The 14,298-nt window shown below is 33.1% G+C and overlaps 2 protein-coding genes and 1 pseudogene across 5 annotated transcripts; 1 reads left to right on the forward strand and 2 right to left on the reverse strand.

Moving 5' to 3' along the window:
• Nucleotides 1-849: 849 nt before the first annotated feature.
• LOC114403188 lies at nt 850-5,123 on the forward strand. 3 transcript variants are annotated; one of them, XM_028365980.1, is made up of 3 exons: nt 850-1,455; nt 2,230-4,025; nt 4,564-5,123. In XM_028365980.1, the coding sequence occupies exons 2-3, from the start codon at nt 2,322-2,324 to the stop codon at nt 4,732-4,734; spliced, it is 1,875 nt and encodes a 624-aa protein (XP_028221781.1). In that variant the 5' UTR covers nt 850-1,455; nt 2,230-2,321; the 3' UTR covers nt 4,735-5,123. The 3 variants fall into 3 exon arrangements, with proteins under 3 accessions (XP_028221781.1, XP_028221782.1, XP_028221783.1); XM_028365981.1 differs by having other exon boundaries at nt 2,253-4,025; XM_028365982.1 differs by having other exon boundaries at nt 2,260-4,025.
• A 3,231-nt stretch (nt 5,124-8,354) lies between these two features.
• Nucleotides 8,355-9,350, reverse strand: LOC114402242 (uncharacterized protein At5g64816-like). 2 transcript variants are annotated; one of them, XM_028364743.1, is made up of 2 exons: nt 9,261-9,350; nt 8,355-9,030 (listed from the first exon to the last, which is right to left on the reverse strand). In XM_028364743.1, the coding sequence occupies exon 2, from the start codon at nt 8,958-8,960 to the stop codon at nt 8,577-8,579; it is 384 nt and encodes a 127-aa protein (XP_028220544.1). In that variant the 5' UTR covers nt 8,961-9,030; nt 9,261-9,350; the 3' UTR covers nt 8,355-8,576. The 2 variants fall into 2 exon arrangements, with proteins under 2 accessions (XP_028220544.1, XP_028220546.1); XM_028364745.1 differs by having other exon boundaries at nt 8,355-9,016; nt 9,261-9,343.
• Nucleotides 9,351-11,109: 1,759 nt separating this feature from the next.
• On the reverse strand, nt 11,110-13,376 carry LOC114402870 (annotated as a pseudogene).
• Nucleotides 13,377-14,298: the final 922 nt, after the last annotated feature.

The raw sequence follows: 14,298 nt of genomic DNA on the forward strand, positions 1-14,298 counted from the left end.
TTACGTGAAGCTTAAATCCAAAGAATCAGATAAATTCAATGAGCTGATTTCTAAGCTGGTTTAAGAAAAAACTCAATACAAAACGGAATAAAATCATGTATATAGAGAAAGTGATCGATCAGAAACATTCATGCCGTGTTTCATGAAAATTTGTTTATACTTATATATATGGATATGGATGCAGTGTTTCATGAATTTTTTATTATATATGGTGAGGTCAGAGAAGGAAAAAAAAAGGCTTTGATCTTTGGTTGTAGATAAAAGTAAAAATTTCACATTCTAGAATTTCGGCGTCTAAAAAAGCCTACTAATTTTATGGAGGTGATCATGATTGCCTCAAACTAACTCAAATAAATAAACGAGAGGTACCCAATAAAAAAATCCAGCTGCAACGCCGCCCAAGAAATTAATTTAATCAATAAATAAAAAAGAGGGTGAATACTGAATAGTGAGTAGGAGTACACTAAACAATTAATGTTAGCAAAGCAATAAATAAACTAACCTCAAAAGGGAAGGAAGGAAGAATGAGAATATGTCACACTGTCATGTCATGTGTGTAACAGTGCATCTCAGCATCTATGTTTGTATAATGCAGTGAACATTATGAACCCTTCAATGGTCAATAGGCATGCTAAGGTATATATGTACTTGACCAAGTGCCACGTTAGTAACCCGATTTCTCTCTCCATCACATGCAGATAAATTATAAAAAAAAAAATCAGAATGAGAAGATAAAAAAGGAAAAAAGTGAAAAGAAAAAAATGGTAATAGCTGAATGAATATGTGCAAGTGGCACGGCAGCACCTTTGGCTTTAGTGGAGTCACATAGCTATCATGCGCACCAGCTCATAAGAGTCTATGTATGCTTCCCTCAATTTCTATGTCATATCCACGTTGGAATGGTTTGGGTACACTCTTGGCCCAGAGGATGCAGAACACAACCAAGTAGGGCCTACAGGAGCATCCTTATATTTTTTTTGGTGTGAAGTGAAGAAACACAAACTCCTTCTCTCCTCATTGTACTAGATTTTCAACCATCATCAAACGTGTCCTATGAAAGCCCGTGTTCAACCCACTGTGTCACCTTTTTTTTTGCTTGCTTTGGTGTAGTTGGTTTTCCTCTTATTTTCTCTCTCACTACAATGGTGTCAAATGCAAATACAGTTGCACCCTTTTCTTGTTGAAAGATTATATAAACACTGTTTTTTGGAACCTAGTATTATTATTATCATTATTACTTGTGATGGCTGTTGTGTTCTGATCTTCCTTTCCCATGTGCTGACTTGGTTTTCTTCGCCTTGCTTTGTTTGTTCTGTCCATTTGGCTCTCCTCTTTCCTTTGTTTTTTTGGGGGTTGAAAAGCCCTAGTTTTGAGGATTGAAGGAGTGTTCAGCAAGTGGGTTTGTGCTCATTTCATTGAGTTGTTCTTGGCTCTTACCGGATCCAGCTTCATCTGGTAATTAAAAATTTATTATTATTATTATTATTATTATTATTATTATTATTATTATTATTATTATTATTATTATTGTTATTGTTTGTTTTTGTGCTTTTTGTTTATTTTCGCTTTTATTGAATTTGTTTATTTGTTACTGGAGAACTTTCCGGGCTTCTGTTTGCTTCTATTTGTTACTGGAGATTTTGTTTGTTATTATTTGCTTCTGTTTTTATGGATTTAGTTTCAGTAGATTTCTGTCATAAGACGTTATTTGACTTTTTTTTTGGGATTTAAGATTGTAACTTGTAAGATTGAACATTACTTTTTTCTTCTTCTTTACTTATTTTGATGGCTCCTTTTTTCCTAGTATATTAAATACTATTAGATAGTGCAAGTGTATTTGTTTTGGTATAACCGAGTGAACTATTGATCAACTTAAATCATGGAATTGTTCGTTCTTTGAGTTTCATTATGCAAGGAATTTACTGAAATAATTAATATGTAAGCATTTTGTTCTGCAAATTCTTATTATTTGTCAATTGTCATGAACATCTCCATATGCAATCAATATGTATATGGATTTCTGGTTTCTTCCTTTTCATATCTGGTTTTATGGATTTCTATGTTTAAAAGTTGCTTGTCATGATATATAGTATAGAAGACTTCAATAATTTTTGGTTTTCATTGGGCTCACATAGGTTGACTCTCTAAGCAAAGCTGCTACTTTTAGATTCAAAATTTTTGCAAATAATTTTGTTTTCAGCAGTTACCTATTTTCTGTGTATTTTTCAGGTTATTGATTATATATTTCTTAGTTTTTAGTTGAAGGAAGATGACTGACAGAGAAGGGTCCGACAATTAATCCTGAATAGTAGAGGTAGAAGATGGAAAATACAGGCCTATGGATTCAGAAAGAGGGCCATGGAAGAAAAGATTCATTGCGTGGCTTATTGAATGATAGGGAAATATCAGAGGAAGAAGACTCTTCAAAATCACAGTTAAAGAAGTTGATCAAAAGATCAAACTCTCATCGGGCAATAGTTGTAAATGCTATCCAATCACAAATCAGCAAAGTTTTCTTAAAGGATTTATTCGTTCGACGTGTCCATGGACTAGACAATAGGATTCCGAAGCATGTGGTGAGTGTGGACGAGAAATACATCCACCGCTGCCTTGAATTCATACATAACACTGCATTAAAAGCAGCTCAATTCAACATACCTGAGAGCTTAAGAGCCACTAACATGGAGACTTTATCAGAAAGCTTGAATACAGCTAAATTTTTTGGTGGAAATGCATGTGGTTCGGGACATTTTGTCTTTGAATGTCCTGTGGTCACCGAGACTGGGAGAGTAGTTATAAGTGCTAATGCAGGGGACCAGTGGACTTCAGGTACAATAATGGGGAGCAAGAGTATGATAAATATATTGAATAGTACTCTTCTTCAGCAGTTTGGTGCTTCACATAGAACTGACAATTTGAATAGGATGAACTTTTCTGATCCTGAAGGATTGGTATGCTATGATTTTATGGACTCTCCTAGTGATTTATGTATCTCTTCTTCATATAAACTAGAAAAGGAAAAACAGTTAGTGCGAAGTCATAAGTATGGCTCCATTTCTGTTCACAAAAGGCTTGTTTCAACTTCTAGCACCACCTCTACTTGTTCTGATTGGTTGTCTTCAACATCTTCTAATCTATCTCAGGGAATGATCCAATGTACATGGAATCAAGGGATTCCTCATTTTGTTTTTTCCGCAGATGATCAGAAGGAGGTCTATGTCACAAAATTGAGGAAGGTAGACTCAACAGATAATAAGGCTTTGGACTATGTGTATGAGTTTCACTTGAACAAGGGTGGCCAAAAGGGTCGTGAAATTCCTGATGGTGATTTGCCATTTGTTGGGAAGATGCATGTATCAACGAGTTTCACCCTTTGCCCGAACAATTGTAGAATAAGGGAGACGGAGTTTACATTATTCCATAACATTGAAATTTCTGACAAAGAAATGTCCGCATCAGAGCATGCTCACAGGAAGAGCAAGGGGCTGTCAAAGAAGGTGTCAAAAGTTTTTAAAACTAGCCCATCATCAAAACGCAGAACACTCTCAAAGTTTGGTGGGTCAAGTGCCATATCGGAGAGTTGTCCGTGGGAGCCATATGCTCTAGGTGGGACCAATTTACTAGATACTGATGTTCCTCCAAATATTGAGATGGCTGCCGTTGTTGTGAAAAACCATCTTCCTTGTAAAAAACCAGAGAAAGTAGGAGGGTGGGGTTTAAAATTTCTCAACAAATCAGGTGAAAATCAAGTCACATTGCCTTCTGAAAGTTGTAATCAAAATAATGGGAACTGCTCAACTAGCACGAGCATTCTAATTCCGGCAGGTCTTCACGGTGGCCCAAGAACCAGAAATGGTGGGCCATCCAGTCTGATAGATAGATGGAGATCTGGTGGTCATTGTGATTGTGGTGGTTGGGATGAGGGGTGCCCTCTGACAGTGCTTGAAAGAAGATCTAACAAAGCTGATGTTATGTCTAAAATAGACACACAAGATGAGTGCAAGTCAGTTGATTTGGTTACTCAGGTATGTTAGTGATCTTATATTATGATATGATGGGGGGCAACAAGTATGGGAGCTGTAAACATTGGTTTTTGCTAAATTTGTTTTTCTTCCCATGTGTGTGTGTTTCTACACAAATTATCAAATTCTTTTCCTCTTTGATCATCTTCACATTTCATATCTTTTGCTATATTTATATGTATTATGTTACAAATACAACCACCTTCACCAAGCCTTATCTCACTAGGTAGGGTTGACTACGTGATATTGTACACCATTGGACTCTATTAAAAATGAGTTGTCAATGAAAACATTTAGTGATAGGGAAATGAATGTTCGTTGCTATATTTGATGACCACCTAGGTCTAAACATAATAATTCCATATATTTTTTCACTCTAAAATATATTCTACAGTGATCTTTCTCTCAAGTTTAAGACAACTTTGTTGTTATATTTTAGACATCCATGCATCTGTAATCTTGTATTTACTTTCTGCTCTTATTGAACAATTACAATTATTTTTTAGCATGTAATGAGATGATCATACTCCTCAAATTTCAGGGTTCAAGTGATTACAGCCCCACCTTGAGGATGGTAAATGTTCACGATGGTCTATATTATATTCATTTTCATCCACCTCTGTCTGCACTACAGTCTTTCTCCATTGTGGTGGCAATAATTCATGCACAAAGTCCTACTCTTCAGCCCAATGGTGCAAAGAAGCTGTCATAACTAAAGTTGAATCTGAGGTTATTTAGCAGTCATAATTCTCTTACTGTATTATAAAAAGTGAAGAGAAGATATAGGATTTTATACGTGAATTTGGTTTTCATTCTATGTTTAGGGTTGTAATTTTAATAGTCAGATGTTATCTTATTTAGGAGGAATAGTTTTGTTTTTCCTTTCTCACAATTCATAGTTTGTAGCCATCTTTTTCTTTTTCCTCATTCTTTTTGTTGAAGAGGATAGATCGTAAAAGGGTTGGTGGAAGAAAATTTGGTAAATCTTAGCATTGAGATTGCGTTTTTTACAGTTGTTCATGGGAAGGAAATGAGATTAGCACTCAATCTGATTAATAACTATGAAAATTGCTGTTCAATAATGGATCATTATTCATGACAGTTTGGTCTGACGTTGAGTTTGTCTTGGCTAATGAAATATGTAAGTCTCACCTTTATGACGGGAAACTCTACCATGTTTCTCATTTTGTTTTGAATGCTGCATTAATCCAATTGCTACTCCTATGAGGCTATAACAACAGCAAATGTTATCTCTCAATGTTCTACTTGTATCCGAATGATTTGTATTTGCTGGTATTATGTGTGAATGCGTGAGGAATAGTATTGGACTATCTTATATTTGGCTTAGTGTGTTGACTTTGCTGTAAGTTGGTTACTTGCTTGCAAGTGAGGTGTTTAATTGCTTTGTTTTTTGTGTTTTTTTTGTGTACCGAATTCGAATTAGTTCCTTATGGGTACTATCATATGGCAATTACTACAAGATATATATATATATATATATATATATAAGTTGGACAATAATTTATACAATAATATCTTTCTTTACATCTATTTTGTTCACATTTCTCGATCTGAAATACTGAAAGAGCCCATGCGTGTTAGGGATGGAGCATGCATCTTTACCTTATGCCCTTCAACAATAATAATATTAATTATATTAATTTCATTTCATTAGTGTTTCTTAATGATTAATTTAAAAATATAATGGTGACAAAAATTTAATACATTGATTGATGAAAAATACTAAACTTTACTAATAATTTGCGCTCTGATCCAAAAAAGAATGAGAAAGTTTTTCAATTGTTCTCCTTGTATACAATTGTTTTACTACAATTTGACATCCCCATTAATCACACATATTTTTCATGCTTGGCTAATTTCTGGAGCTTGTGACTTACGCTGTAGCACTCATTAAACAAAGGCTAGAATATGTGTTTAACCATTACTTACAAGTGTAAGGAGCTTCACAGATAGTTGATTGAAAGAAGAGGTACATTTCATATGTTTGGATTTATTTTGGACTTCCAAATAAAACAAATATAAACCCAATTTTTATGAGTTTTTTGTATATTGTATTTGATGTAATTATAAAGAAATAATTACATTGTTTGGATATGATCAACTTACAAAGGCTTTACATTTTATTTTAAGTTGGAGTCAAATTGAGTCATTATAACACTTCTACATAATGCATAAAAGATTACTATTAAATTTTGGTTCAACGTGTATGATTGAAAAATAAGATAGATTTTATTTCTAAAATAAATTATCCAAATCCTTTGCACAGAAGCATCACATTAGCAGCTTGCTACCTAGCTTATGATTGAAAGAGAAAGAACTCTCCGTGTACAAACCTACACTGGGCTGTAATGGGAATTTCATTACTGAATGCAATAAAATTGTACCTAATTCGAGTATTTTAGCAGTTTCTCAAACAAAACGCAACTATATCACTAAGACTAGTACAATAGTTTTCCAAAATTTATTCCTACTCCGAAGGCGATGTCAGTGTCTTCTGGCGTGCTGTAGTAAAACCAATTTGATTGAGCATTAATCATTAAGAATTTATCACAAGACCTTGTCAACCCTAACAATAACGTGGTTAGCTGCAAATAGGATGAAAGCATGCGAGATGGATTCTAGGACTTTCTACACAAGCTTATGTTGAAAAACTGTTGCATAAAGCTTATTCAAATAAATTTTTAAAAAGTTATACGGAAATGCAAATAGGATGAAAGCATGGGAGATGGACTCTAGGACTTGCGTTTTCTACACAAGCTTATGTTGAAAAACTGTTGCATATAGCTTATTCAAATAATTTTTTTTGAAAATTATGCGGAAAGACAATGTTTTAATAATTGGACCAATCTTCAAATCGGTCAAACTAGATTAATGGATCACTGGTTGATCTGATTTGCATCAGTATATATTAAGAAAACAAAAAATAAGTAACTAACATAATATAATCATTCAATGCTCTAAATTTAAATTGATTATCATTATAAAATACTTAAATATCCCAAATAGCAATCAATATTCATGTTAATACTAGTTCATAAATAAGTTCTAAACACAAACAAACGTTCAATGTCTTGAAAATAATCGTTAAGTTTACAAAAAATAATAGTAAAAGTTTCTATTAAAAAAAATACCCAGTTCAACCCAAGACTCAATCCAATTCAACCAAAGATCCACCTAGTTCAACCAGCTCACCAATTTTGATACATTTCCCATCCTCTTAGCAAATCGAATTGGTGCCAAGACTCAACCCGGTTCAACCAAAGACCCACCTAGTTCAACCAGCTCACACCAATTTTGATACATTTCCGATCCTCTTATCAAACCGAACCGGTGCCAAGACTCAACCCGATTCAACCAAAGACCCACCTAGTTCAACCAGCTCACACCAATTTTGATACATTTCTGATCCTCTTAGCGAACCGAACCAGTGTGCCCACCGGATTCTGGTTGAACCAGCCGGTCTCATTCTTAAAACACAGCAGAAAGGTATAAACTACTTTCACAAGTTTAATAAAAAAATATACTTAGGGAACGCAAGGGGGCAATTAGAATTAGATATGATAAGTTAAGCCCAAATAAACTCTATAGAAGCCCCTCTACACACTTCCGTAGTAGACCCTTATCGAGGTGTAGAAAGAACTATCCACTTCATTAGGTCTCAGCTTTTAAGAACCTAAACTGATGAGAGCAGTATCAATTTTCACAGCAAGATATTTTCATGTGATGTATATATTAGCCAAGATTCATCACCTTATTGTATTCGTCAATCTGATACAATAAATTTGAAAATTGAAAATTCACATCCATCAAATTTAATTAGAATACACTCTAGTTGAATACACACAAGGAATACAAGTGATAATTTTTTTGCCCTGGCCATATTAAAATTTTCCATTCTAAATTGATATTTGACTTCAAAAAAGTATTGAAAAGATATGTATGTTTTATACAAATAAACTGCAGAGGAGAAAAAACCTATTGATTCTAGCCCTAAATAGAAGAAACAAAGCAATTAGTTGAGTCCATTAATAGGGGGAAAATGATTACAAAATGCAATCAAAGATCATCTTTCTATTTTCAGCTTTTGACTAAATTATTAACAAGTGTAATACTTCTAGATGTCCAAGGGATTAAGGAGATAAACTAAAGTGTGTGCTTATAAAGCCTGAAGATGTTAACATGTAACATTCTATATTGATTTTGATAAATAAATAAATAAAATACTTAATGGAGGTTAAGTTACTTCATCATTTTCATATCCCACCATCCTGCATAAACCTTCCAATTTCTGCATGCTTGCAAAAGCAAAAATGAGGCAGGAAAATAAAGAATCATATAGATCTCAAGTCAATGAACACAAAATGAACCAGCACATAGTGGAATAAACCCCATTTCCATCTCCATTGAATTTGTTGTAAAAAATTCTGAATTCCAGAGTAAAAATCATGGAATAGACAAAGCACATAAGCACAATACCAAAACTCAGTATACACTCACACACACACACACATGCCACTAAATAAAACTCAACTGCTACGAGGACCGACTCTGAGAAGAGAGTTTGAGGCATTCACTCTGGCACCTCCTGAGGCAAATGTCGTTCCAATTAGGGACTTGATGTTGGTTGATACACACAGTGCGGGCACAGGCATCAGCACATGCATCTACATCGGAAACGCCGCAAACGGTGACGCAGGTATCAGGAATGGGGTCCTTGGAGAAGGAACCAAGCTTCTTGAGCATCCTCTTTGAAGTGCAGACCCTTTCACACACGAAGATTTCATCGGAATTCCTTTCCCTCCCACGACCACTCTGCAGCCTCTGCTCCTCTGCACGCCGTTTCTTCAGGCGAAACGCTTGCCCAGCCACCACCACGGGGATCGCCGACCCCAAAAGGGACCACCAAATTTCACCCATTTTGAACACACAACAATAAATTAACAAATTCGCCTCCTCTTCCTATAATTCACATGCTGCATGCTCACAACTATACATTACGGAATTGAATTATGAATTGTTAAGGAAACTCTAGACACGCACACAGGCGAAGCGGAGCACAGAGAATGTGGTAATATATTGAAATGCAAGCGGAAAAGAATGAAAATGGAATTTATGTGCACCTAATTGAATTAATTAATAATAAAAACATGCCAATTCGATGGTGTGTCTCTTTGTATTTGCAGGGAAATGAAAGAGTAAAGGAAGTGTTGCATTTACCGCCGGCGGAGAATAGCAGGAGAGACAGCGTCGCGGTGCTTCGATGGCTTAAAACTCTCACTCCATCACAATTCACAGCAATCACTCTATTTAACATTCCTGTTTTATTTTATTTTTTTCCTCCCAAAAAATGAAGAGGAATATTCGATTACTTTATTATATTAAATAATAAACTGTATTTTTGTTGGGGTACTTAACTAATACATATTTTAATTTTAATAAATTAATTTATGTAACTGTGTTCTTAATTAACCTAAAAAACTACGATATGTTCCTAATTGATTTTCAAGTTTTATTTGATTTAAAAATTGTACCGATTTATTAAATTTTTAATAAGCTTATGAATTTAGTTTTAAATATTCATACTTTCAATCAATTTAAAAATCACTTTAAACATGATTTTTAAAATTACTTGTTAAAAAAATTAATAATTTTACCATGCATCATAATTCATGATTGAATAATCATGACATCTAAATGAAATTCATTTTTTTTGTGTATTGTATTAGTAATTTAATTTAATATATGATAAAAGGAAATTAAAATATTAATAATATAATTAAAAATTAAAATTTATCTTGATTTATATTTTTATTTTATTTTCTTTTTCAAAACATGTTTAGTTTGATTTCTTATTTTTCATTTTCATCAAATAAAAATACTAAAAATTTATACTTAAAATTATATTCATTGTCACCGTAATTTCAATTGAAAATTTATTGTTTTCATATTCTAATTGTTTTCTGTTTTTATTTTCACTCAAAATATTTTTAGAAATTTAACCAAACACATTTTTATCACCATTTTCTATATTCAGTCAAAATAAAAACAGAAAACAACCAAACCAAATACCCCTAAACTACCCAAATAAATTAATAATAATCAATCAAATTATAACATAATAAAAATGACATTAATCAATCAAATTATAGCAAAAAAAAAGTATAACATAATAAATTTAAGGGTTTAATATATTGTCTTAAAAAATTTTAATTTTTACTATTAATCTCTAAAAAAATTGAATTTTGTTTTTGACGGGACAATTGCGCATTTTCTATATTCAGTCAAAATAAAAACAGAAAACAACCAAACCAAATACCCCTAAACTACCCAAATAAATTAATAATAATCAATCAAATTATAACATAATAAAAATGACATTAATCAATCAAATTATAGCAAAAAAAAAGTATAACATAATAAATTTAAGGGTTTAATATATTGTCTTAAAAAATTTTAATTTTTACTATTAATCTCTAAAAAAATTGAATTTTGTTTTTGACGGGACAATTGCGCAACTGTATTTTGTTCAAACCAAAGTCCTTTGATAGACTACCAACTTTATAATTCTGACAAAATAATACGTAAAAACAAAATATAAAATGATTTTTTAAATTAAAAATAATATGAAAATTATTTTTGAAGTTATTCTACTTCATTTTTTTCTTCAAACAATGAGATAATTCAAGGAGTTCATACTTTTGAGGAACCTCCAGCTTGAATCCAGAGAGCTCTGTTACCTGATGTTTCTGCTGTTTTGGATCTAGCAGATAGCTCTGTTATCTGTTTCTTTCGTGGATTTTGGGTTGAGCTATTAGCCCCTTATTGAAAAAATAAATAAAATCTTCATTTTTATTCTATTGTAAAATACATAAACCATGTTCATTATGGAATATTGCCATCAACAAGTCATTTTCATCCGTGCCTCTCAAATCTCGATGATTAATTAGTATCTGAATTCTGAACCTTGTAGGAAGTAGGAACATACCAGTGTTTTGACTGATTAATATGGATGAAACACAACAGTAGCCTTTTTCCACACGCGAGGAAAGGTTACATAACAAGAACGTATGCTAGACAGTAAACTCTTTTATTATACTGATCAATCCCAAGGTTTTGTTTTCGAACATTACACCACTAAGGTGTCTCAGAGAAACGACACATAACGTAACTATACATACACACTATATAGTACTACACAATCCAATTTCAACCCATCTTGGCATCACTAGTAGCATGCATTTTAGCACATTAATCAAATAAGCTCCCATCAAAGCATCTTCTAACAGCTTCTTTAGAGAGGAAACCTTCCTCATCCCTAGCCAGAATGTACAGAACCCCCCATTCAAGTTTAGCTGCAAGCCTGCAAATTAGTAAAACACACATTCCATATATGTAACATTTCATTGGATCTATACAATGAAAGTAATTTGAGATGTCAGAAAATTCACCAGCCAAATATGTCAAACGCATTTCTGTTTCCCTCTGTCATGTCCCAGACCTCCCCAAGTGTGAGCTTGTCAGGAACTGTACGAGCATACTTACTGAACACGTTCTCAATATTTGCTGGCACATAACTGTTGTTTCATTTCATTAAGGACAAATCGTATATAGTCAATAGTTACATGCATGATACATTTTATTTTTTAATATATACATGATTATTCATCAGCATCGATCACTTACCGTCCTTCTGTGTCATAAACTCCTGATCACTCCCATGCTTTGCTTTGGGTATGTTGTGCATGTACACAGGAAAAAGGAGAGAAGGAAACCAACTGTATAATTACAATTCAAGTGAAGACTTATATCTTGAATATATTATAATATGTTTTTGTCCAGGGTTCGTACCTAAGAAATACGGACTCTGACTCAACAGAGAGAGTGGATCCGACTCTAGACTCAGACACTTCGACACGATTAATCTCTAAAATCTAGGAGATCAGGGGACAACATTATATATAAACTGAAAAATGAATAACATATAACAAAGTTTTGTTATATCTAAAATGATGATATTTTTAAATCAAGATTATTTTTTTTTTCAAAGTGTATGGGTTGTAGAAAGATGTTTAAGTGTTGAAGTCAACAACAAAAAATGATTTTTAAATTAAATTCTAATAAGAAGGATCGAACTAAGTGTTGTGTCAAATGTCTGACAGGACAACGGATTTCAATGAACGAGCTAATAACTGCACAGATTTTCATGTTTATATTGTAAAATATGCTCAAGTGCTTAATCCCTAAGATATACAGCATAGTTGTCCTTTTCCCGTTTTGATTCTAACTTTAAGGAAAAAAGAGAAATAAAAATGACTTAACAGGCTGAGTGGGATAACTCAATCCAGCATTGATAACAACAGCTAAAATAACAGATGCAACGACATTAAATCCAATAGCACGCAGCCCTGAAAAACAAAGATAAAGGAACTTTAGATTAGATGATAAAGAATGTGCCGGTGAGGACGCTGTTGGAAATCAAAACTGTTACGTTACGTACCCATGTAAGTTTCCCAAGGGTAAATGATTCCATTGTCATCTTGATCAAAAAAAGCACAATGTTGCTGGAGAGCAGATAAGTTGTGGTGCCTTTGGGCCTGTTGTTCCATTTGGGTGACCCTTATCAGGAGCTTTCAATGCTCTGAACGTGTCACATGAAAAAAAATATGGCTTTGCTACACATATAAGAGGAAATTTAAATCCAAATTATTTAAACAACCCATTTGATGAAAAGTACTTTTTATGCCTTGTATGTTCTGTTTCATTCAAAATGCAACTGTCTCCTTAACTAATATCTGACTTAACAGGACACGGAAGATTAATTTATTTACTTGTAATTCAAAACTTAAAACAACGCAATACTAACTTACACTGATAAATGATGAGGGACCTTAGCAGCATAAAGGGAGAGAACTCATGAACTTAAGATTGACAAAAAGTATTCATGGCATGGTCCTTTTGAATATAGGAATAATAAATACTGAAAACGGATGACAGAATATATTATTAGAATCTGCACAAAATTAGTGTATATGATCCTATAGCGTGGCCTTATATATGTTTTCATTCCTCTCTCTCGTGACTCAAGAGATAATGGAACTCCAAGAAGTTTTAAAAGATGAAGACTCTTACATGGTTTTGGTAGAGAATTTTCCAAGTCACTTCTGACCCTTCTCTGTGCAGTAACCGGTGCATTAGGAGCTTCAGTTATCAAGGACTCCCTCTCCATTTCTACAGCCATTTTGATATGCTTCTTCTCTTTCTCACTAACTCTCGTATATATAACTATATCTTCTCAACTTTTATTTTTCTCTTTTCACCTCCTCGTAGAGGTGTTGGTGCTGCATCACCTTGTCTATAATAAAAAATAAAAATTATAACTTGGTGGACACAGTAGAAAAAGCCAGCAAATTCCACCAAGTTACGTGGCAAACATGCACAATGTTGCAGTGCATATTGTGCCAACTGCCGAGTTAGGATGGGATGCATGTAATTGTTTTGTCGGTTACTTGTCATCTCTGAATATCTTTCTCGATCATTGTCTAACATACCGTCTCTTGCGTTGGGCTGAATTTGATTTTATGAGGAAAAAAAAAAGTTAAATAGATTAACGGATTCGAGTGATACTGTTGGACTTAAATATTTTAAGTAAGATTTTCACTTTGAATTTTGTAAACGAAAAATATAATTAAAAAATAAGATTTTACTTAAAATAGTCACTTAGGTTCTTTAGGGTTTATTATCATCAATAAAATGGGTCGGTGATACTTTAGAATTAAGGTTATAATGAGAGAAAAGTAGTGTTATAGTGTTATTAATTATTTGGGATTGAGCTCGAGTTGAATTTTAGTATGAAAGAGTAGTTAAGAGAGGAGAAGGACATCCCACTCAAAATGTTGACAGAAAAATTATTTAAATTATCTATTTTTTTATTTTTTAGGAATTTTTGATCTATTTATTATTATTAATTTATTTTGTCCTCAATAGATCAATTTAAAATTTTAGACTGTAAGATTATGTATTTTTATTTTCTAAACTTTTAGTATAGTTTCTTTTTTATATTTTTAGGAAATTCAAGAAAGACTAAAATGAAATGTGGGCCTTTCCAGGAATATAAGCTAGGTCGTTGCTTCCTGCACCCTATAATTACTTTTTGCACCTAATGTGGAATGTAAAATTCCATCTCGGACTAACTTTTGCGAAAGATTAAAAAAGAATAGCAAGCATCTGCATAAAAGCTACTCAGAACAAGAAAAAA

The sequence above is a fragment of the Glycine soja genome, chromosome 20 (genome assembly GCF_004193775.1).
Source record: "Glycine soja cultivar W05 chromosome 20, ASM419377v2, whole genome shotgun sequence".
NCBI lineage: Eukaryota > Viridiplantae > Streptophyta > Magnoliopsida > Fabales > Fabaceae > Glycine > Glycine soja.

Bases quoted from the DNA above. Each gene is read 5' to 3' on its own strand.
- LOC114403188 (XM_028365980.1), top strand. From the start codon at position 2,322: ATGGAAAATACAGGCCTATGGATTCAGAAAGAGGGCCATGGAAGAAAA. The intron at 4,026-4,563 runs GTATGTTAGTGA...CTCAAATTTCAG, and splicing joins CAGTTGATTTGGTTACTCAG to GGTTCAAGTGATTACAGCCC.
- LOC114402242 (XM_028364743.1), bottom strand. From the start codon at position 8,960: ATGGGTGAAATTTGGTGGTCCCTTTTGGGGTCGGCGATCCCCGTGGTG.